Below are 23,744 nucleotides of genomic sequence, written 5' to 3' on the forward strand. Positions count from 1 at the left end.
TTACATGTAGCTGTCCAGTTTTCCCAGCACCACTTATTGAAGAGACTGTCTTTTCTCCATTGTATATCCTTGCCTCCTTTGTCACAGATTAGTTGACCATAGGTTTATCTCTGGGCTTTCTATCCTGTTCCATTGATCTGTATTTCTGTTTTTGTGCCAGTACCATATTGTCTTGATACTGTAGCTTTGTAGTATAGTCTGAAGTCAGGGAGCCTGATTCCTCCAGCTCTGTTTTTTTTCCCTCAAGACTGCTTTGGCTATTGGGGGTCTTTTGTGTCTCCATACAAATTTTAAGATTTTTTGTTCCAGTTCTGTAAAAAATGCCATTGGTAATTTGATAGGGATTGCATTGAATCTGTAGATTGCTTTAGGTAGTATAGTCATTTTCACAATATTGATTCTTCCAATTCAAGAACATGGTATATCTCTCCATCTGCTTGTAGCATCTTTAATTTCTTTTATCAGTGTCTTATAGTTTTCTGCATACAGGTCTTTTGTCTCCCTAGGTAGGTTTATTCCTAGGTATTTTATTCTTTTTGTTGCAATGGTAAATGGGAGTGTTCCCTTAATTTCTCTTTCAGATTTTTCATCATTAGTGTATAGGAATGCAAGAGATTTCTGTGCATTAATTTTGTATCCTGCAACTTTACCAAATTCATTGATTAGCTCTAGTAGTTTTCTGGTGGCATCTTTAGGATTCTCTATGTATAGTATCATGTCATCTGCAAACAGTGACAGTTTTACTTCTTCTTTTCCAATTTGTATTCCTTTTATTTCCTTTTCTTCTCTGACTGCCGTGGCTAGGACTTCCAAAACTATGTTGAATAAAGTGGTGAGAGTGGACATCCTTGTCTTGTTCCTGATCTTAGAGGAAATGCTTTCAGTTTTTCACCATTGAGAATGATGTTTGCTGTGGGTTTGTCACATATGGCCCTTCTTATGTTGAAGTAGGTTCCCTCTAAGCCTACTTTCTGGAGAGTTTTTATCATAAATGGGTGTTGAATTTTATCAAAAGCTTTTTCTGCATCTATTGAGCTGATCATATGATTTTTATTCTTCAATTTGTTAATATGGTGTGTCATAATGATTGATTTGCATATATTGACAAATCCTTGCATCTCTGGGATAAATCCCACTTGATCATGGTGTATGATCCTTTTAATGTGTTGTTGGATTCTATTTGCTAGTATTTTGTTGAGGACTTCTGTATCTACATTCATGAGTGCAATTGGTCTGTAATTTTCTTTTTTTGTAGTATCTTTGTCTGGTTTTGGTATCAGGGTGATGGTGGCCTCATAGAATGAGTTTGGGAGTTTTCCTTCCTCTGCAATTTTTTGGCAGAGTTTGAGAAGGATGGGTGTTAGCTCTTCTCTAAATGTTTGACAGAATTCATCTGTGAAGCAATCTGGTCCTGGACTTTTGTTTGTTGGAAGATGTTTAATCACAGTTTCAATTTCATTACTTGTGACTGGTCTGTTCATATTCTCTATTTCTTCCTGGTTCAGTCTTGGAAGGTCATACCTTTCTAAGAATTTGTCCATTTCTTCCAGGTTGTCCATTTTATTGGCATAGAGTTGCTTGTAGTAGTCTCTTAGGATGCTTTGTATTTCTGTGGTGTCTGTTGTAACTTCTCCTTTTTCATTTCTAATTTTATTGATTTGAATCCTCTCCCTCTTTTTCTTGATGAGTCTGGCTAATGGTTTATCAATTTTGTTTATCTTCTCAAAGAACCAGCTTTTAGTTTTAGTGATCTTTGCTACAGTTTTCTTTGTTTCAATTTCATTTATTTCTGCTCTGATCTTTATGATTTCTTTCCTTCTGCTAACTTTGGGCTCTGTTTGTTCTTCTTTCTCTAGTTCCTTTAGGTGTAACATTAGATTGTTTGAGATTTTTCTTGTTTCTTAAGGTAGGCTTGTATAGCTCTAAACTTCCCTCTTGGAACTGCTTTTGCTGCATCCCATAGGTTTTGGATCATCGTGTTTTCATTGTCATTTGTCTCTGGGTATTTTTTGATTTCCTCTTTGATTTCTTCAGTGATCTCTTGGTTATTTAGTAACGTATTGTTTAGCCTCCATATGTTTGTGTTTTTTACATTTTTTTCGCTGTAATTCATTTCTGATCTCATAGTGTTGTGGTCAGAAAAGATGCTTGATATGATTTCAATTTTCTTAAATTTACTGAGGCTTGATTTCTGACCCAAGATGTGATCTATCCTGGAGAATGTTCAGTGCACACTTGAGAAGAAAGTGTAATCTGCTGTTTTTGGATGGAATGTCCTATAAATATCAATTCAATCTATCTGGTCTATTGTGTCATTTAAAGCTTCTGTATCCTTATTAATTTTCTGTTTGGATGATCTGTCCACTGGTGTAAGTGAGGTGATAAAGTCCCCCACTATTATTGTGTTGCTGTCGATTTCCTCTTTTATAGCTGTTAGCAGTTGCCTTATGTATTGAGGTGCTCCTATGTTGGGTGCATATATATTTATCATTGTTATATCTTCTTCTTGGGTTGATCCCTTGATCATTATGTAGTGTCCTTCCTTGTCTCTTGTAACATTCTTTAAAGTCTATTTTCTCTGATATAAGGATTGCTACTTCAGCTTTCTTTTGATTTCCATTTCCATGGAATATCTTTTTCCATCCCCTCACTTTCAGTCTATATGTGTCCCTAGGTCTGAAGTGGGTCTTTTTTAGACAGCATATGTATGATGGGTCTTGTTTTTGTATCCATTCAGCAAGCCTGTGTCTTTTGGTTGGAGCATTTAATCCATTCATGTTTAAGGTAATTATCGATATGTATGTTCCTATGACCATTTTCTTAATTGTTTTGGGTTTGTTTTTGTAGGTCCTTTTCTTCTCTTGTGTTTCCCACTTAGAGAAGTTCCTTTAGCATTTGTTGTAGAGCTGGTTTGGTGGTGCTGAATTCTCTTAGCTTTTGCTTGTCTGTAAAGCTTTATATTTCTCTGTCGAATGTGACTGAGATCCTTGCCAGGTAGAGTAATCTTGGTTGTAGGTTCTTCCCTTTCATCACTTTAAGTATATCATGCCACTCCCTTCTGGCTTGTAGAGTTTCTACTGAGAAATCAGCTGTTAACCTTATGGGAGTTCCCTTGTATGTTATTTGTCATTTTTCCCTTGCTGCTTTCAATAATTTTTCTTTGTCCTTAGTTTTTACCAATTTGATTACTATGTGGCTCGGTGTGTTTCTCCTGGGTTTCTCCTGTATGGGACTCTCTGCACTTCCTGGACTTGGGTAGCTATTTCCTTTCCCATGTTAGGGAAGTTTTCAACTATAATCTCTTCAAATATTTTCTCGGGTCCTTTCTCTCTCTTTTCTCCTTCTGGGACCCCTATAATGCAAATGTTGTTGCATTTAATGCTGTCCCAGAGGTCTCTTAGGCTGTCTTCATTTCTTTTCATTCTTTTTTCTTTATTCTGTTCCACAGCAGTGAATTCCACCATTCTGTCTTCCAGGTCATTTATCCGTTCTTCTGTCTCAGTTATTCTGCTATTGATTCCTTCTAGTTATTGTATTATTCATCTCTGTTTGTTTGTTCTTTAATTCTTCTAGGTCTTTGTTAAACATTTCTTGCATCTTCTCAATCTCTGCCTCCATTCTTTTTCCGAGATCCTGGATCATCTTCACTATCATTATTCTGAATTCTTTTTCTGGAAGGTTGCCTATCTCCACTTCATTTAGTTGTTTTTCTGGGGTTTTATCTTGTTCCTTCATCTGGTACATAGCCCTCTGCCTTTTCATCTTGTCTACCTTTCTGTGAATGTGGTTTTTGTTCCACAGGCTGCAGGACTGTAGTTCTTGCTTCTGCTGTCTGCCCTCTGGTGGATGAGGCTATCTAAGAGGCTTGTGGAAGTTTCCTGTTTTCCTGCTAGTGTTGGAGGGTCTCCTGCAGAGGTGGGGGGTGGCTGTGTCTCACCGTGAGGACAAGGACACTGGCAGCAGAAATTCTGGGAAGTACTCCTTGGCGTGAGACCTCCCAGAGTCCGCCATTAGCCCCACCAAAGAGCCCAGGTAGGGAAATCATCATCTTTAAAAAAAACTTAGCTTAGCATCTGTTGATGTCCATCAACAGATGATTGGATAAAGAAGATGTGGTATATACATATACAATGGAATACTACTCAGCCATAAAAAAGAATGAAATTTTGTCATTTGCAACAACATGGGTAGACTTGGAAGGTATTATGCTAAGTGAAATAAGTCAGACAAAGACAAATACTGTATCATATCCTTATAGGTGGAATCTAAAAAATATAACAAACTAGGTAATATACAAAAAGGAAGCAGACTCACAGATACAGAGGACAAACTAGTGGTTACCAGTAGGGAGAGGGATGTGGGGAGGGGCAATCCAGGGGTAGGGGATTAAGAGGTACAACCTATTAGGTATAAAATAAACTACAAGGATATATTGTACAACACAGGGAATAGAGCCAGTATTTTGTAATAACTGTAAATGGAAGGTCACATTTAAAAATTGTATAAAAAAATAAAAAATTTTTAGTTTTTTAAAATAATAAAATTATGTGACCATAAAAAAAACTTAAAACTCTCTCAAGCCTTCCAGATGAAGAAATAAAAGACTAGTCCATATTCCCAGCCTATGGGATGCTGCACCCAGACCCAGGATGGAGATGACTTACACACGGAACTCTGATCCAGGCTGTGATTTTATCACAGGTGAGGAAAACTCAACACTGCCAGACACAAATCTCCAATCTCATGCCCAGCAAAATATTCCCACTTCCTTCCTTTGTCCTCATCAGCCACCCCTTCAAGACATCAGCATTCCTGTCAGGCGTGACATCTCATGACTCAACAGCAACATTCTTCCCATTCTTTGGTGTAAAATTTTATTTAGACAGTGACGTGCATTTTGACATTTGATATTTTTTACTGAAATGTGAAACACAAAGGCAGCGAACTGCTGCTAGCTACTGAACAAGCATTTACCACACATTCCATAATAAGATCTCATCAAGACATACAGACAACCAGGGTCCTAATGGAACATTTTTACCTGTATTTTTAATATTTCTGCCAAAAAGTTTGATGGCTGAAGCCAGTGCATTTTCCACAAATCATTTTTTATTCAGCAACATTTCTGCTATCCTGGGTAATCAGGGAAGGATACAATGAACACAGATGCCTGATTCGTGTGAGAACTGCAATGGATGTTCTCACCAAAAGGATGTGCAGGTTGTGTCCTGCTCAAGGATGCCCTGCTGAAGGGTGCATGGGGGCAGAAACCCCTCAGCTAGCTGTGGGAGCAGAGCTGCAGAAGGATAAGAGGGCTACGTATTCTCATTCACACAAAGATGACTCTGGGCCGGCAGGGTCCTGATGGAAACCTTTCTGAAAACAACCTTGCAACTTCTCTCTGCTCTCCTGTTCAGACACCTAATATTCCTCTCCCATCCTATTCCCTCTTCCCAATTTACTCCTGTATCCTCTGCTCTGAGCTAGTCTTCACTTTTCAGCTCATTACCCTACAGCCCAGGATTTTTCATGGCAGGCAGGTGTGTGGTGAGAGAGCAAGGGAAGAAAAATTCTCAGAGCTTTCCTCTGGTACCCCTAGCTCCCTTAATCTAAGCCCCGGTGGTCTCCTTGATCAAGCTGGTCCCCAGGCCCTGGGAGCCCCATGCTTCAGAATCCCCACCCCCGCTCTGGTTGCCATGAGAGATCTCGGAGAGCCCAGAAAGCACTGGGCTCCCACAGGACAGTTCTCTGTGGTCCATTAGCCTCTTAGAGGGAACTCTGTCTTCCGCAAAAGAGTGTGTGTGAGAAAAGGGTAAAGGGCAAGTTGCAAAAAAAGTTATTTACTCCCCTCTGCCTGATATCTTGCTTTTCATCAGGAGTGTAAAACATCAAGGGGACTGCCAAAGGGAATTTTGGGGGGTGACGTTCTGTACCTTGATTTTGATGATGGTGACAAGACTATATGCATTTGTCAAAACACATAAAACTATGCATTAAAAGAGTGAATTTTACCGTATGTAAATTTTTAAATAAACATTTTTTAAATTGAAGCAGAGCTGATTTAAAATGTATTAGTTTCAGGTGTACAGCAAAGTAACTCAGCTATATTTATTTATTCATAAACATATATATATTTATAAATATTTTTTCAGATTCTTTTCCATTATAGGTTATTACAAGATATTGAACATAGTTCCCTGTGCTGTACAGTAGGTCCTTGTAGTTTATCTGTTTTATGTATAGTAGTGTGTATGTGTTAATACCAAGCTCCTAATTTATCTCTCCCCCCACCCCTTCCCCTTTGGTAACCATAAGTTTGTTTTCTATGTCTGTGAGTCTATTTCTGTTTTGTAAATAAGTTCATTTCTGAGTTTTTAAGATTCTACGTGATATCACCTGAAAACATTTTTTTACTCTACAATAAAACCACTTAAGGAAACCTCGAATGAGCCTAGTGCCTGTACGAGGAGCAGGAGCGCAGTAGTAAACCCTGAGGTCGCCTTCCTTAGGCTCCAGCGGAGACGAGTTCTCACGGAGGATCCGGGAGGCGCCCAACCAGCATCCTGGCTGGCGAAGGAGAAACGCAGTGATGGAAGCGACACTCAGATTCGACCCAAGGGCACTCCGCCTACCTGGCCAGGCCACCAAAAACGTCTACATCCTGAGATCCCCACCCTGTTCTTTTACTCCCCCAAACTCAGCTCCCCTGGGACATGTCCCCCAGACACGGGGAGCCACCATCCGAGACTGTGATCCGGGAGAACACTGGTTTCAGAGCAACACCGTGCAGGACGGTGTGTTCCTAAAATCTGGAGTTGAAATTCACCTCATATATTTTCCACAGAAATGTTGATATATTTGGTACAAATAAGCGTAACGATAGAAGAGTAGGCCCAAGCACGACTGATGGAACAGTTACTGTGGGCCAGACATCACTTCATCTCTCCAACAACCCCACAAAGAAGACATTTTCATTTTGATTTTGCAGGTGAGGAAACTAAGGTTTAGAGAAGCTGAGATCCCAAAGCTAGCAAGTGACAGAGCTAGAATTTAACGCAAGTACACTGGCAATTATATAAGCCCAGTGCAGGTGAATTTTACACTGTACATTCCAAGGGCCTTATGTGTTGAGTGGGCGTCTGTGGCCTATGCTGAGCAACTAATCCAGGCCTCACAGTGGTTCTATGGGAAAAAGAATCCTGTTATCCAGCAGCCAACCGCCGCGGGCTATGGTACCTTCCCTGGGTTGGGAATGACCCCATAATCTGAACAAAATTACCAGATCAGCCTACACAGGTTTCTTGATGCGCAAACGCTCAAAGGCTTATAACAATGATACGTTATATTTGAGACCAGCTAGATGTAATTTAATTTCTTCTCTGAAGATTCAGAAGGCACTTTAGAAGTTTGCAGGACCTCGGGACTCTCATTATAACGTATAACCCTCGCCGAACAGCGGGCTCTGAAGCATGAATTTGCAGAGACCCAACGAACGGCAAGGGCTGGCTAGTCTCCCATTCTACAGCTGAGGACAGGAGGCTTAGCAAGGTCAAGTCACTTTGCTTACAATGTCGGACAGCTCATGGTGCGGCTGAGTCCAACCCTATCTGACACCAAAACCCTGGCTCTTTCCATAAGCCCACCCTGCTTTGCAAAGGCAAAGCTAACAATGACCTCTGCATGTAAACATGAGAAAACCCAATGAGCTAAGTTACATGAAGAGTTATTTTTAATAGCTAAATTCCATCAACATTACGGTCAAGAGGGGAAAAGAAATTAAGCTTTAATTTCATCTTCCAGGTCTTACAGGAAAAGACACAGACTCTTTGTCATGGGTATTCTTTCCCTCAGTCTCAGCACTGTTAAAGAAGAAGCCTTCTCTCTGGGGTTTCTATGTTCTGGAAACTTCATCAGAAAATCAGCAGTGCTGACATAAAAATGAAAATTACTTTCTTCTCCTCTTGACTGAAAAGGGAGATAAGTGGACAGCCTTGGAGATTAAACAGCAGCCTCCACAGAACACTGGCTGGTGGCAAACAGTGGGTGCTTGATACAGAGTAACGTGATTTGAGTATTATAAGAGCTAATGCATCTCAGTCTACTTAGGTACCAGGCACTGCCCTGAGTACTGCAGATGTAGCACTCATTTAGTTCCCATGGCAACCCTGGGGGGCAGACCCTCCCATCCATTTAACAGCTGAGGAAACCAAGCCACAGAAAAACTGAATAAGTTGTTAAGGGTAATACAGTCTGTAAGCGGAGGTAAGTTTAGCTGACAACTGAATTCATTTGAGAATGAGGGTTTGGAAGAAGGTTAAAGGGGATGAATGCTAATACTCATATTACTCACCTTTTGGGATTCATGTATATATGTATATAAATCTGGGATACATTCCTATGTATGTTATTATATAGTTTATATTATATATATTTTTACTTTATATGTTATAACTACAAATATGAATATATCTGAATATATTCCAAGCTATAATAAAATACCATATACAAAATATAATATAGTATTATATAAAATAATAGGAAACTTTTATTACCCATAGAAAACTTGGAATCTCTGCAGAAACATGGAACTCTACACCAGTCTCGCAAACACACGCCATCATCGCCTACTCAATATTCACAGCAGATGTTACTAATAATCTCTGCTCTCTTTTTCACGGAAGCCAAAGAAGAACTCGGAATCCTTTTTAACACAGCTCTTCAGGCAGCCACAGTCAACCAAGCAGAGCTACCTTGACAAATTCAAAATGATATGCCAGACTCTCTCTAGGCAGCTGAGACTGAGGACTGCAGCCAAGGGTGGTCCTGCAGAGCCATCAGTCCTCAAGGGTCACCCATGTGGTTTCTGGTCACCACACCAGCCATGGTGGCGGAGCAACGGGCCTTGTCAACAAGGATGGGACAGGAGAGCTGGATCCAGGGCGAAGGTGACCCCAGGGACGACGAGCCCTTGCTCTTCCCCACCGATTCCAAGTGAAGACCCCGACCACCAAGACCCCCAGCACAAAACACAGTTTAAAAACTTAGTGAAATTTACATTCTTAAATATCAGGCACTTTCGCTTGAGCAGCATGTGAAAATGAGCCAGCTTCGTCTCCAATTAGCTTAATTAGTTCAAGAGGTTCTTTATAAGGAGAGGCTATCAGGAAACTCAATATACAGAAACTCAAAAGAACACTCAGGACCTTTCCTTCAGGGATTTCCTCATTTCACACTGAAAGAAAAATAAAAAGTGCAGCCGATACTTGCGACTGAAGCTGAAACAATGCAGAAAGAGGACCTCAGGTGTAGAAGGAGTTTTAAGTCCAATCAGACAGGATGCAAAGCTCACACTTTTCAGCCAAAATGAGGCAGTATCTGGCTCTTCTAGCCAAAACCAGAGAGCATTACTGTTCAGTTAATAACAGCTGTCTTTACTCAGGACTTACTTTGTCCTGGGTGTGTTACAACAATCCCACACATTCATTGTCACTGTTGTGCTTACTCTGCAGATGAGGAAACTGAGGCTTAGAGAGGTTCAGTAACATACTCAAGGGTCACAAAGCGGTTGTCTTGGATCTATTTCCCCAGAACAGACAAAGCTGACCGCAGAACTCAGGAGAAAGTGAGTTGTTATGAAGCATTTCCAGGAAAAACAAAAAACAAAAAACCAGGAACTATCTGAATGGGGACATGGGACCCAGAGGTAAAGGGATGAAACAAGAGGGGTCATCAGGCAAGTATCCATCCCATGGAGGGGACCATGGCTCAGTCCCAGTGGGGAGCTGTGGAGACAACTTGGGTCACACTTCACAACGGTCACCATGGTAGTGAAAGAAGCCGGGTGTTTGTGTTCGTCATTGGTTAGGGGCTGCCCTGGGGTATGTAGATTCCCAGGCACTTCCGGGCTTTCTGAAGGAAATGGCAAAGGGGGTCCAGCAGCCTGAGGGTCTCTTGTCTCTTTGCTGAGAGAACTCAAGTGCTGGCTGCTGGGGGCTATAGTGGGTGCTGCACTGTCCTGCCCAGACAACCCCCCCACTCCCCATCCCCCCTTTCAGGTTCAAAGGTCTCATTCCCCAGCTGCAATCCTGCCCAGGAATTGCCCTTGGCCAGGGAAGAATCCTTGCCCAAGGTGATGCACCCCTCCCAGGGAACCTCCTGCTCTCAATTCCTGCTTCAGAGTCTGTTTCCTATGAAAACAAACTTGGGTCAGGAGGGAAAGCGCCCTGGAAGCCAGTGTGGTCAAAACAGCAAAGGGCTCTGAAGGAATGACAGAGGGGATTCACTCCCAGCATTGGCCACCCTGGCTCAGGATCAAAGCAGCACCAATAACCCTGAAATGCTACAAGGCAAGACACGGCGTATTTTTTCACTTTGTGAAACCAAATTTAATCAAGCTCTACACTCACCCAACTGGTTTGACGTATGTTCAAGCTTAGTCACTTTTCGAGAACCTGTCCCTAGGACAGCATGAAAAATCTGGGAAAGCATGAAAGAATGATGTTCTCTGACACACCTGGTCTCAGGCACGGACATTCCCAGGAGTGGGAACTGGAGGGAAGCGTTATCTGCAGAGGTGATGGCGGTGGTGATGGTTCAGGGCGGAGAAGGACAGAAGGACAAGGGTTACAGGGGCCCACGAGGAATAACTCTTCTTAAATTCTGCCCCTTCAATGTGCACCAGGGCCTGACCAAGCCAAGCTTTCTAACTGGTGCCCTGGTCCTACCTCTAACCTATCAAGGAAGAACAAGCCCTCCTGGGAAGAAACAGTAGCAAGTGGGACCCTTGGCTCGGTTACTGCAACTTCTCCAGTCATCTTCTAATGATGCTTTGCCCTCTGACCCCTTTTACCCTCTCAATCTCCCCAACCCCCCCACCCATCCCCTGCTGCTTCCCCAGCCACAGCCTCTGAAGCAACGGGGCAGGTCTCATCCCCACCCTGACTGCACCTCTATTCATTCAGCCCCAACAAGTCTGTCTCTTTCCTCGTGGCCAGAAATGCTCTGCCGTTTCTTCTCCATCTATTTAAATCCGTCCCACCTCTCTGGCTTCAAAGCAAGCTCTTCGAGATGCATCTAAGATGGTGACTGTGGAACTGGAAACCACCCCTACTCCTAATCCCACACCTACAGAAGAAGAGAAAACAGAATCTAATCAGGAGGTTGCTAACCCAGAACACTATATTAAACATCCTTTACAGAACAGATGGGCACCCTGGATTTTTAAAAATGGTAAAAGCAAAACTTGGCAAGCAAACCTTCGGCTGATCTCTAAGTTTGATACTGTTGAAGACTTCTGGGCTCTGTACAACCATATCCAGTTGTCTAGCAGTTTAATGCCTGGCTGGGACTACTCACTTTTTTTTTTTTAAATAATTAATTAATTAATTGTTACATTTTTGGCTGCGCTGGGTCCCCGTTGCTGCGCACGGGCGCTCTCCAGCTGCGCCGCGGTGCGCGGACCTCCCACTGCGGCGGCCCCTCCCGCCGCGGAGCACGGGCTCCAGGTGCACGAGCTTCAGCAATCGTAGCGCGCAGGCTCAGTAGTTGTGGCGCACGGGCCCAGCCGCTCCACGGCATGTGGGATCCTCCCAGACCAGGGCCCGAACCCATGTCCCCCGCATTGGAAGGCGGACCCCCCAACCACTGCGCCACCAGGGAAGCCCACTACTCACTTTTTAAGGATGGTATTGAGCCTATGTGGGAAGATGAGAAAAACGAACGAGGAGGACGATGTGTAATTACACTGAACAAACAGCAGAGACCAAGTGACCTCGATCGCTTTCGGCTAGCGACACTGCTGTGCCTTACTGGAGAATGTTTTGATGACTACAGTGATGATGTATGTGGAGCTGTTGTTAATGTTAGAGCTAAAGGTGAAAAAATAGCAATGTGGACTACTGAATGTGAAAACAGAGAAGCTGTTACACATATAGGGAGGGTATACAAGGAAAGGTTAGGACTTCCTCCAAAGATAGTGATTGGTTATCAGTCCCATGCAGACACAGCTACTAAGAGCAGCTCCACCACTAAAAATAGGTTTGTTGTTTAAGAAGACACCTTCTGAGTATTCTCGTATGAGACTGCGTCAAGCAATCGACATTTGGGAGCTGAACCAAAGCCTCTTCAAAAGCACAGTGGACTGCATTTAAATTTGATTTCCATCTAAATGTTGCTAAGATATAAGAGAAGTCTCATTCGCCTTTGTCTTGTACTTCTGTGTTCATATATATATATATATATATTTTTTTAATTTTGGCTAGAGTGTCCACTATCCCAATCAAAGAAGTATAGTACACATCGTCCCCAGAATCCATAAATGTGTTCCTGGCCCACTCTGTAATAGCTTAATAGAATTAACCATTACAAACACATCTGGCCCATCTACAATATTAAAGAAAAGAATCTGCATTTCTATACCTTACAAGAGAACGATTCTGTTTATGTTCCATTGTATGCAGGAGCTTATTTTGCTGGTTTGAAAGAGTATGATGCATGCAGTTTTCTAACAATTTTCCTTGTTTCTTTTTACAGCATTGTCTGTGCTGTACTCTTGCTGATGGCTGCTAGCTTTTAATTTATTTGTTTCCCTACTTGATAACATTAGTGATTCTGATTTCAGTTTTTCATTTGTTTTGCTTTTGTTTTTTTCCTCATGTAATACTGGTGAAGGATCCAGGAATATGACACAAAGGTGGAATAAAGATTAATTTTGTGCATTCTTTGGTAGTTTTTTTGGTTTTTTTGTTACTACAAAGCTTTACTACAAATTTATGCATTTCATTCAAATCAGTGATCTATGTTTGTGTGATTTCCTAAACATAATTGTGGATTATGAAAAATGTATCATAATTACATTCCTAATTAGAATTAGTATGCCTGTTTTTGTATCTTTATGCTGTATTTTAACACTTTGCTATACTTAGGTTATTTTGCTTTGGTTAAAAAATGGCTCAAGTGGTCCCATTCATATTAAGACACTGTAGAAAACTGTAAATAGAATGTGTACAGTGAATTGTCTTTCAGACAAAAAAAAAAAAAGCAAGCCCTTCCTCCTCCAGGAAGCCTTTGCTGGCCGCTTCAGTGCACACAGACCCCTCCCTTCCCTGGTCACCAGCGCCACCCACAGCTGCGGCGTGCCTTTAGGCGAAAAGCAGCCACCTACTGTCATTGTGTACCGACGCTTCACCTCCCCAAAAGAGACTGTCAGCCAAGACCTTAACTAATGAAACTCCTTCTGAATCTTCCACAGCACGGAACATGGGGACACGGAGGAGAGTCTCAGAAAAAATAATAAATCCACGGATGGTTTATTATATGAAACTTAAGAGCCAACAGTGAAGCCTAGTTGCAGCACTCCTTCTTGGAACAGCAATTACAAGCTATGGGCTGAACTGTGTCCATTTTTTTTCATGCATGTTTACTCTTCAATATTGATTGAAACACACATCATCCCGAGAAAAAAAAGACCGGCTCCTTCTCCCATTCTCTTCCCCTGCACCCTCTACCACATCCTCCCCCGAGATGAGACACACATGTCCCCCCAGAGCGGCGTCTCCGTCTGCTGAGCGCTGGATCCACAGCTGCTGGACCTCACGGTCCATCCCGCATAAACCCCAAGAGTGTACGCTGTGGGCCTGGATGCAGCAGACCCCGAGGGGGGGATGGGAAACGGTACAGGTCTGGCCACAGAGGGGATAATGGGTCCTGCCACGCTCAGAGACCACAAACACCTGCATAGAAGGGGATGCTTCGACAGAGACCCCGGAAGGTTTACTGAGCATGCTCAACAGCGGGAGCCTGACGTGAGAACCATTTTTCGCAATCTGGGAGATGCCTCAGAAGGAGTAGCGAAGAGAAATGTTGCCTCGTGTATCGATGCCAAGGCAGCTTTCGAAAGGCAGAGAGACCTGGGTTCTAAACCTGGTTCTGAACTTTCTAGCAGGGTACTTTCAACAAGACACTTCATCTCCCTTCTCCAAGTTCCTGACCTCTAAGAGGAGAATAAAAACAGAACCTGTCTCATAGGGTTGTTACAATGATCACAGCGTAAATGGCTGGCTGTGCACCAAGGCTCAGGCCCCCTCTCCATAGAGTACAGCCGTGCTGGGAGCACTGCTCAGCCAGGGACCCTGCTTCCCAGGCCTCTCTGCCCCGAGATGGGATCATGTGATCAAGTTCTAACCAATGCACTGAGCGGAAGTGACTCCCACCACCTCAACGCCTGGCCCACCAGAGTCTGCACGTAGCTCTCCACACTCACAAACACAACAAGCCTCTTGATGCAGAGGACCCAGCAAACGGCGTTAGGCTCGACCTGCTGCCGTACCAGAAAGTGCAAGACACCTGGTCTTTCAATCATTCTGGAGAGGAGAACTGCCCATCAAATTCAAATACTGGACTTGCGAAAATGCAAGAAGTAAACCGCTATATTAAGCCACTGAGACTCCAGGATTTGCCTGTTAGAGAAGTTAACCCTATGTTAGCCAAAACAAGAATTACATGCTGTATCTCAAGCATTATGCAATGCCTGACACAGAGAACACACAAAATAGGGTTGCTCTTGTTTTTATTACCCTGAACTCTTTACAGCACTTTATACCTTCTAGGGTATTTCTATATCAGAGATGCTAATTCAATTTGTGTTGCCAAGCATTGAAGACAGCACAAAGTTAAAAGTTTTTAAACGCAGAGATTCCATTCTTCAGGGATTCATATGTGCAATTAGACCCATAATGTAAGTAATTACATTGCAAGGCAAATTTTATTAAATGCTTTGACAGAGGCTCAATGTGCAACGAGAAGATTCATTTTAGCTGAAGCGTTTGATATATTCCTGGAGGAGGGAAGTTACAAATGGGGCCGTGAACACCATTTATATTTCGCAGATGGACACATTGGCCAGGGGACTGGGGCAGGGGTAAATCTAGACAATGGGCAGCACTAAAGGTCCCAGTAGAAGGTTCCAAAGCACTTTCTCTGTCCTCCTGTATAAGGCAGGCACAGCAGAAGGAGGCTAGCTGTGTCACACGGAGTAGCAAGGTGCTTTGGGGATACAGTGAGAATTAGGGCTGCAAATGCCAACTGGGACCAGCTTGAGAGAGGTCTCCAATGCCAGGCTCAGGAGTCCAGACTTTCCTTTATTAGTCATGAAGTACATGAGTCAGGACTCGGACTGGAAATGACAGAAATCCAACTGGCACTCTTTTACGCAAACAAAGGGATTCAGAGGTCCTGCTCATAATCAAACTAATAGTTACAGCTTGTCCTCAGGAACAAATGGAACCAGGGACTGGAACACCACAAAGAATCACAGGTAGCACCTCTGTTCACTCTTATAATCCTGTTTTAAATTACTTGTACTGTTTTTCCACTATCTGAAATCATCTTATGTACTGACTTGTCTGACCTCCTAGGATATGAGTCCCAAGGACACAGGGCAGTCTGTTTTGTTTACCACAAATTACAGCCTCTAGCATGGTCTCCTGCATGGCCAGGGCTCAGCAGGCACCCAGGGAGTATTTGTTGAAAGAATGATGCGAATGGGTCAGAGATTTTAAGATATGCTGGTTTAGGCAAACATGAGTATTCTCCTTCACTGCTCCAATTCCCCATATAAATCTGTACATTTGCAGTAATATCTGAATGGCTCAATATCTCTGTTATTCATGTCCCCATAAATCAGCAATAGGAGTGAACTTCCGGTCCTGCAAGGCTGAAGGTCGCAAGCTGGACTCCCGTGGAATCACCGGATGAACTGTCCCATAGTATGGCATGGAGGTAGACCAGCTGACCAGCACTGAGATGTTCTAACACTCTAGTAGGCTTTTTTGAAATGCCTTCAGTCTCTACCTCAGAAACTCATACCTTGAACCAAACTCTATGCCTGAAGGCTCTGAGGGGATTAAGAGGGCTTTATGTCACAATAAAGGGTCACAAGTGACATTTTTTAGACCTCATTCCTGTTCTCTTGCAAATGAAGTCACTGCAAAAGTTTTCTAAGGAGCCTAGGCATAACCAAGACACATTTAATCTCCTCTTTGACCTCAGCCAGATGCTAAAACTTTCTCATCCTCTCTCTTTTCTGAGGTCCTGCCATGTCTTTCAGTTTTGCCAAGGCAGAGATGGTTTGAACATACTGGAGAGTTCCATATCTGTTCTCCTGGGTAGCACCTGACAAGAGATGATCACAGCTCTACTTTGAGCCTTTTTGTTCTGTGATAGCCTTTCCTATTTTTACTACCATTTGACTAAAAACAGCCAAAGTTATTTCAGGATCAAACTAAGAATCATCACACCATGTTCTGGGTGAGTTGACTTTTTTTTAGCCACTCCACCCCCATGTATCTTTGACCTGTAAGATTTCTGCCTTGATCTGCTCAATACTTTGTGTGTTACTCCAAGAATAAGCAAGGTACCATGGTGCTCTTTTGTATTTTATTTCCGTTTTTATAGTTTGATATACATTTTTGTTAGAACAGTTAAGTCCCACCAGAAATCATACAGCAACACGGGTGTGGCAGCATATTGCATACCAATATGTCATGCTTTTGGCCATTTTAAGGAAACCTATTTGACTAAAACCAGGAAATGAAAAGAGTTACATTACAGAAAAGAACACTCCCCAATTTTCTCAGTAGACAAGATGGCTTTCTTGGGCAAGCAGAGAACACTACCTGTAAACTATTTTCATTTTGATACAGTCTTTTACTCTAATCACAAACCCTTTCAGATGAACCCAGAAATACCTTTCACCATGCACTAAGGTGAGATAATGGGGAGACCATTAGTGTTAGAAGAAAATTACTGTGGTTCACCTCACTATTTCTGCTGCCACGTCTAAGCCCTGTCATTATTAGGGAGATGAGTTTGTGCCAATCCATTTCTAAATCTCATCTGGTTCCACGTGAGACCAGTGATGTCTATTTACCAGCAGATAATTAGGACATAATTTCCATCTGTGGCTATCACCACCATGAGCCTCAAATTTACCATTTATCCAAAATCTGTCTTGAACAGCAATAAGGTACAGAGATTTATGCTAGGTATGGGCAGGGAGATGGCAGAAATGAATTTTCTGTCCTTCAGGAACTGAAGGTCTAACAGGAGGAAGAGAAAAAAGGCATCAGTATGCTAAGACAAAAATAAGTGTCCTTAGAGGCAAGAAGAGGGTGTGGCACAGAAAAAAGCAAGGGCTGTGGGCACAGACTGGGTTTGACCCTCAGCCTCAATGTATCAGTCAGCTACTACTGCAATAATAATGTGTAACAAGCATCCATGAAAGTTTAATAGCTTATAACAACAAACATTTTTCTCATTCTGCAGGATACCTGAGCTTCAACTGATCTAGAATGGGCTCCTCCTACACTCCTCTGGATTGTGAGTTGGATTCAGATCTTCTCCACCTTGGACCAGTGACTGCCTAAGACGTTCTTCTCATTGAAAAAGAAAGGCACATGATGCCTGATTTTGGCCACATGAGCCTTATATACTTTACTGATAATGTAGTGAAGTTTTCTTTATAGGAAAAACCATTTATGAAGACTACAATTTCTCAATGTAAGAATAATATGCATTCTTATTTTCATTTTTAATATGCATATTTTATTAAAAATGCTTTTAATGCATATTAAAAGCAAATAATGCTTTTTAATATGCATTTTCATTAATGCATATTAAAAAGCATTAATGCATATTAATGCATTTCATTAATAATATGCATGTGAAAGCAAATAATATCCTTCCCAGTCCCCTCCATGCCCCTTTCCTTTCTCCCTTCTGCTACAATCATTGTGACAATGGCACAGTACTTTCAAAACTCCCTTTTCTGAGAGACTTAATGAAAGCTTCCTTTCCAGCTCATTCATTAAGTTGATGACCTTGGAAGGATACATTTTGTTTCTCACAGATCCTTAACAAGTTTGGGGGGTAGAAATTGTTCTGGAGCCTACTTTGAGGCGGGATAGAGACAGTAAAACCAGTCTGAGCAAAATACGTCACAAACTTTGAGATGTTGGAGTTTGGAGTTGAGTGAGAAGAAAGGTCTTAAGGGGAAGAATTGATCAAGAATATGGTGGTGAGCTGGGGCATTAGAGGGGCACAGGGTTAGAAAAAAATACACTATGGTGAGGAGTGGTTATGTTTTCTTGGGAGTAATGACTGACGTTAAATTCTGTCTTTGCCATACTGTGCTGAGTTATTTTTGCCCTCAAATACTGCATGCTCACGGTAGAGTCTGCACCATACAAAAACCTTCTTTAATTGAACTTGGAGGCAGTGAAAGAACAGACATTATGAGCAGCACAGACCAAGTAGTTACAGAAGAAGATAGGGGTTGCAAGGTGCAGGACAGGTCGTAGAGGTGGAAAATTCAGCATCTGGAAGAAATCATGCTGAGAGGTAAAATAGGACAAATATAAGCCTCTCAAGAATTCTTAGATTCTAGGCTCTCTCCAAATTTTCTAACAATTCTTCATTTCCCTTTGATTCCTATCAGAAACCCCTCTTCCCCCAGCTGGTAGGGCTGCAAATGCATGGTCCTTCTTTTCCCATTCCATAAGTAGAAGATGGATCTACAACACAAATGCTCACTCAGTACAGATCCTTCTATCCTCCTGAGCACAGAAACTGGTCCAGGTTGGGCACCCAGCTCAATCAGAGTCCTATGGAATTGGGATGTGGGTTACAATAGATGCTGGACCATGTAAGCCCAGATCTGCTGTTGGCTATCTTTTATACCACTTAAAGAAAGCCTCCCTAAGAATAAAGCCAATACAGAAGAAAGCAGAGGCAAGAGGTTGAGAATGAGAGTCCTGATGACATCCTTGAACCCATGAATCTAGCCATAACTGAAGCCCCATCCACACCTGGGGTCTCCAGACCCAGACTCCAGGAAGGATCCTATCACAACCAGAAGAGTTTCTGCCCCGTACCCCCAGTTTATGTGCATGCCAATTTACCCAGTCTACTCTCTACAGTAGGAGTCAGAAAACTTTCTCTGTAAATGGCCAAATAGTAAATGTTTCAGGCTCTGTGGGCTGTCAAGTCTTTGCTGCAACTACTCGACTCTGCTGTTGGAGCAGAGAAATAGCCACGGACAGTATGTGAGTGAATGAGCAGAGCTGTGTTCCAGCAAAACTCTATTTACAGAAACAGGTCGGCAGCACAGATTTTGCTCTCAGCTTGTAGCTTGCTGACCCCGGCTCTACAGAAACCTTGGACGGTCAGTTTCAGAAATGGCCACTGAATTTGCGCTTCAGAAAATTCCTTAAGGAGAAAACTTTACAGGGATGGCTCTAAAAGTCACTGCCATGGTGAAAAAGCTCTGATTTTGCTGCAGTGGCTGACAAATGACATCAAAGATTATGAGGTGATTACACAATGCCCCTTGCATTCGCTTCATCTGTGGATTCAAACATATGAAACGTCAAGTGTTCCTAAAACTTAGCTGCTAACGCTGAACTTTCTAAGGTCAACTCCAGTGAAACTGAAAATTAGGTGACTGTCTGACCAGTACTGACCAAATCAGTGAACACCAAAGCTGCTTCAATCTTATTTGTGTATTATATTTTTGATGATGACTTGTGCCATCCTGGGATACTCACCAAGCTTTACTTAACCCTTTTCTGAGAGACTTAATGAAAGCTTCCTTTCCAGCTCATTCATTATTTCACTTCCAAGTATTTTTATTCTCTAGGAGAGTTTTTCTCCTTGAAATAGGTCTTAGAACTTGGTGCCCCACTGATGTTAAGTGGACAAAACATTTATCTAGGTTCTTTTTTGTGAAATGCAATCAGAATGGCCCCCAGCAACATGTATGAATCAATTCAAAGACACCTTTGAGCATCAGTCACGATCAGAGAAAAATCAGGTGTGCAGGTATCAACCAGCCACAACTGCAGAAAATACCGACACAAGGCTTCACCTTGCCACCATCTAGCCATGCTGTCTACTGTCTCCATGAGTTCCAGAAGCTTCTGTTTGGGTCACGTGCCACTGGATTGAATCCGACCAAGTCTTAGAAATCTCTGAGATGGCAGCCACCTCTCTGGGGACCTCAGAATCCTGGCAGCTGATGCCTGGATCTGACAAGGCTCTGGTTCTAGAAATCATTATCTAGTTCAGCCAGTCTCCCTGACTCATTCTGAACTCAGGGTGTGAGACACACATATTCCCTCTAGACCAGGAAAATCTTACCTGCTATCTCTTAGAAGGCCAGAGGCTGGTAGAAAGAACTCAGTCTCTGGAAAACGGGAAATATCAACTGTATTCACTGCCCCTAGCAGGCAGGATCTCCAAGATTTAAACTGACTCCCTTCCCAAAGCTCAAGAGCAAATCTGTCTCTCTCCAGCCACTCAGATCAGGCCTCTGCTCGGTGCCCCAGCAGGATCCCAGGATCTGTGTGCTTCAAATTTCCTCTACGTCTTTATTAATACAACCTCAGTGCTTAGCACAATGCCTGGCACATAGCATGGACTCAAAAACTGTTAGTTGATTGCATAGGAAAATAAATGAATGTGCTGAGACCTTGCACATGCCCCCGGAAATGATAGGTGATTGTGGAAGAAGAGAATACTGTCCAGCAAATATTCATTCCCTATTCCCCTCCCACACAAGAAATGTATGTACTTGCTACACTGATATCAGGTTTGGCAACATGATTCACTTTTTCTCATGATGGCAGATAATGCTTCCCCATACCTTGAACTCGGGTCTAGGCATGTAACTTGCTTCATCCAATAGGAGGTAGGCAAACTTGATGCAATAAAGATTGTGAAACCTAGCTTACCTTCTTATACTTCTGTCATCATCATGAGAAGAACTCCCACTCTCCCCGAGGTAGCTGCTGCTCTTCCAGTCTGGGATCTGGAATGAACACATGGAACAACCCTGGTAAGGAACCACGCCCAGATGGATCTGTACCTTGAAGCATAGTCTCCCAGGAGCCCAGCCTAGAAGAGTCAACCATCAGGCAACCCACTGACAGGTAAGCAAGAATAAATGACTGTGGACAAAGAATGCCACCTACCATATCAGTAAACAAAGGATGCTGTAGCCACCAGGCCATAAGCCACTGCAGCCCCACCCCCTCACAGGTGCACCCTAAGGGACTCAGGATGGAAAAGAACAGGATACTGGGCCAAGAGAGTTAAGGTGCATATCAAAGGAATGATATCAGTAGGCCCAGACTCTTGCGTCTTCCCAACTAGAAAAGTGCTACATTCATTAACCTGAGATGCCTGGTTTTCTTTTATTAACAGTAATCTTTTGATGTTCCTACTATCTGTTTTGTTTGTTTGTTTGTTTGTTTAACTCCTATATATCCTGGCTCCTCCCTGACCTCTTCTGAGCTGTCTCTCAGAGCTATCTGAGAGGCTGTCTCCTGGGCTTACGTCCTTAAGTACGTCCACCGAATAAAACAAAATTCTGAACTGCTAGGTTGTGTATTTTTTTAAGTCAACAGGATTGTTATTTTAAGTCACTGAGTTTGGAGTGTTTTGTTATGCAGCATTATTGTAGTACTAAGTAACAGATACACCCACTACCACCAGCAAGAAGAACAGCACTGTCATGACTCTATCATCACTATCATCACAAGAAAGACCCCAAGAACGTGACATTGTCCATCTGCAGCAGCTGTGCTTATGTCGGGAAGACAAAGGGCACCCTGGCAGCCCTAGTGCCCAAAGGAGACACTAGAGAAGAGGAAGACCCAAAGACATGGCTTATTTAGCCCACAAAGGTTTAGAGGACCTGCCCTGAAGGTAAAAGCTATCCACTGGAGAAAAGCCTCTCTCAGCTGAAAGGAAACACACCCCATATTTTCTTTGCACTTTCACATGGAAGTTCCTTATCTAAAGGTCCTCACAGATTTGTGTGGGCATGACCAGTTTAACAATAGCTGCCCCGATGGACGGCAGTAAGATGCAAATGCCGTCATTTATCAGGGTCCTTGACCTTCAGCCTTTCTGACTATTCAGTGTAAGCCCAAACTCCCCATCCTTCCAATCAGCATTGGTTTTCAGGCTCATATAGATTCTTGCATATCCATTTGTTGCCTTTCCCTGAGAAGTTTCTGAAAATGAAAAGAGCAGAGAAAAGAAAATGGCTTTTTGTTTGAATTTCCTTAAAGAGTCATTTGGCGAAGCAAGCATCATCAGCTCTTGTACACAGGCAAAATTCAGTTAAGTGATCTCTGACTGTTCTGCAAAATTGGAATCTGAAGCCTTGTAGCAAATTGTCTCTAATGGATCATGGAATGTGAGAGGCACATATAGGCAGGACTGCCCTTCTGACAACTCAGTGAAGAAAACAACTGCTGGAGCTCTTAATGCTCTAAGCTAGGGCTCTGCTGTCTGCCATCTTGATGCGAACATCACCCCAACTTGGGATAGATGCTGTAGACAGGATTCACGAAGTTGGGGCAAGGATGATTGGAGGACACAGGAGCCTAGGAAACAACCCAAGCATTACACAGACTCACCCAAGACTGTGTGACAAAACCCAAGACTGTGTGACAACCCAAGCATTACACAGACTCACCCAAGACTGTGTGACCCAGCAAGGTTCTTACTGCACAACAACTCACTGGAGGACACTCCTGACCCTAGTGAAAGCCACAGAAGAACTCACAGATCTTCTTGTTTTGGATACAAAACAAAAACCGTGGTAAGGCCACTCTGGCTTGATGCAAACCTTGTAGATTCAGCAGGGATTGACATTATTCTTTATTCAAAAGAGATTTACTGAGACCCTGGCTAGGCACTGGAGATATAAAAACATGTAAGAGCTAGCCACATCTCTACTGATCTCAGGGTCTAGTTGGCATGATACTGAACTTAGAAGGTTACAAATACTAAAATCTCTGCTGCTGAGGAAAGGTGATAGTTCGAAAGAGTATTCCAATATAAAATAATTTTACATTTGTAAGATGCAAAAATCATTCCTGTTTCTCATACTCAAAATGGAAGGAAATTATGAATGAGGCTACATGGAAAGCTGTCCTAATCCTCTGGTTAGGAGCGGTGGGAGAAGCTATTTTAGGAAGAGTAATCACAGGAGGCTTCTTGGAGGACGTGACATCAAAAGTGAGAACTGAGAGATAGAAAAGCATCAGTCATGTGAATGTGATAAGATTACCATAGAATTTCTAAATATTTACTTAGGTCAAGTCGGCCAAACCTCAGGAAGCCTCTGAATGTTTTATTTGACATCCGTTACCTTCATTTTCAGCTTCCTTTTGTCCCCTTGTACCTCCTGAGATTGAGGTGACCCTCCAATCAGAGGGGTAACTGTCCTGATAAATGCTGGAGACTCAATGGGTTAATCAACCAGGAGTTTCTGCATGTCTTAACACTACCAGCAAGACACAGAAAAGTGAATATAAATAGTATGCATACTGTGTGTTTACAAAAAGGAGGGTATATACAAATATGCTTATGTATGCATATAATATCTGAAAAAATATCCAAAGACACTGACATCCATGATTAATTCTGTAGAGAAAACTGGAGATCTTAGGATCTGTACAGAGAGAGGAGAGTTTTTCACTAGCTACCCATATGTAATGTGTGGTTATTGTTGTTTGTTTGGAACAAACAAAAGTAACAAACGCCAAGAACCAGCTCCACTCAACGACCAGCAAGCTACAGTGCTGGACACCCTATGCCAAACAACTAGCACGACAGGAACACAACCCCACCCCTTAGCAGAGAGGCTGCCTAAAATCATAATAAGGTCACAGACA

At 42.6% G+C, this 23,744-nt stretch overlaps 2 protein-coding genes across 3 annotated transcripts in view; one reads left to right on the forward strand and one right to left on the reverse strand.

Moving 5' to 3' along the window:
• The window catches only part of LOC309637532 (uncharacterized protein), a 413,691-nt gene that overhangs the window by 183,774 nt on the left and 206,173 nt on the right, over positions 1-23,744 (reverse strand). Inside the window, exon 2 of one of the 2 annotated variants that reach the window (XR_014250596.1) lies at positions 20,787-20,863. Coding sequence is in view for 1 of the 2 variants with exons in the window: in XM_082412458.1 (XP_082268584.1) it covers positions 20,791-20,863 (73 nt within the window). In the remaining variant the exon portion in view is untranslated. Of the gene's footprint in view, positions 1-20,400; positions 20,864-23,744 lie in introns of those variants that run through there. The other variant, XM_082412458.1, reaches the window with a different exon arrangement.
• LOC309637544 (eukaryotic translation initiation factor 4E-like) lies at positions 11,064-13,092 on the forward strand. Its single transcript, XM_082412475.1, has 2 exons — positions 11,064-11,363; positions 11,681-13,092. Exons 1-2 carry the CDS (start codon positions 11,079-11,081, stop codon positions 12,047-12,049), a joined length of 654 nt encoding a protein of 217 aa, XP_082268601.1. The 5' UTR covers positions 11,064-11,078; the 3' UTR covers positions 12,050-13,092.

The sequence above is a fragment of the Balaenoptera physalus genome (assembly GCF_965194825.1).
Source record: "Balaenoptera physalus genome assembly, chromosome: 11".
In the NCBI taxonomy this organism is placed as follows: domain Eukaryota; kingdom Metazoa; phylum Chordata; class Mammalia; order Artiodactyla; family Balaenopteridae; genus Balaenoptera; species Balaenoptera physalus.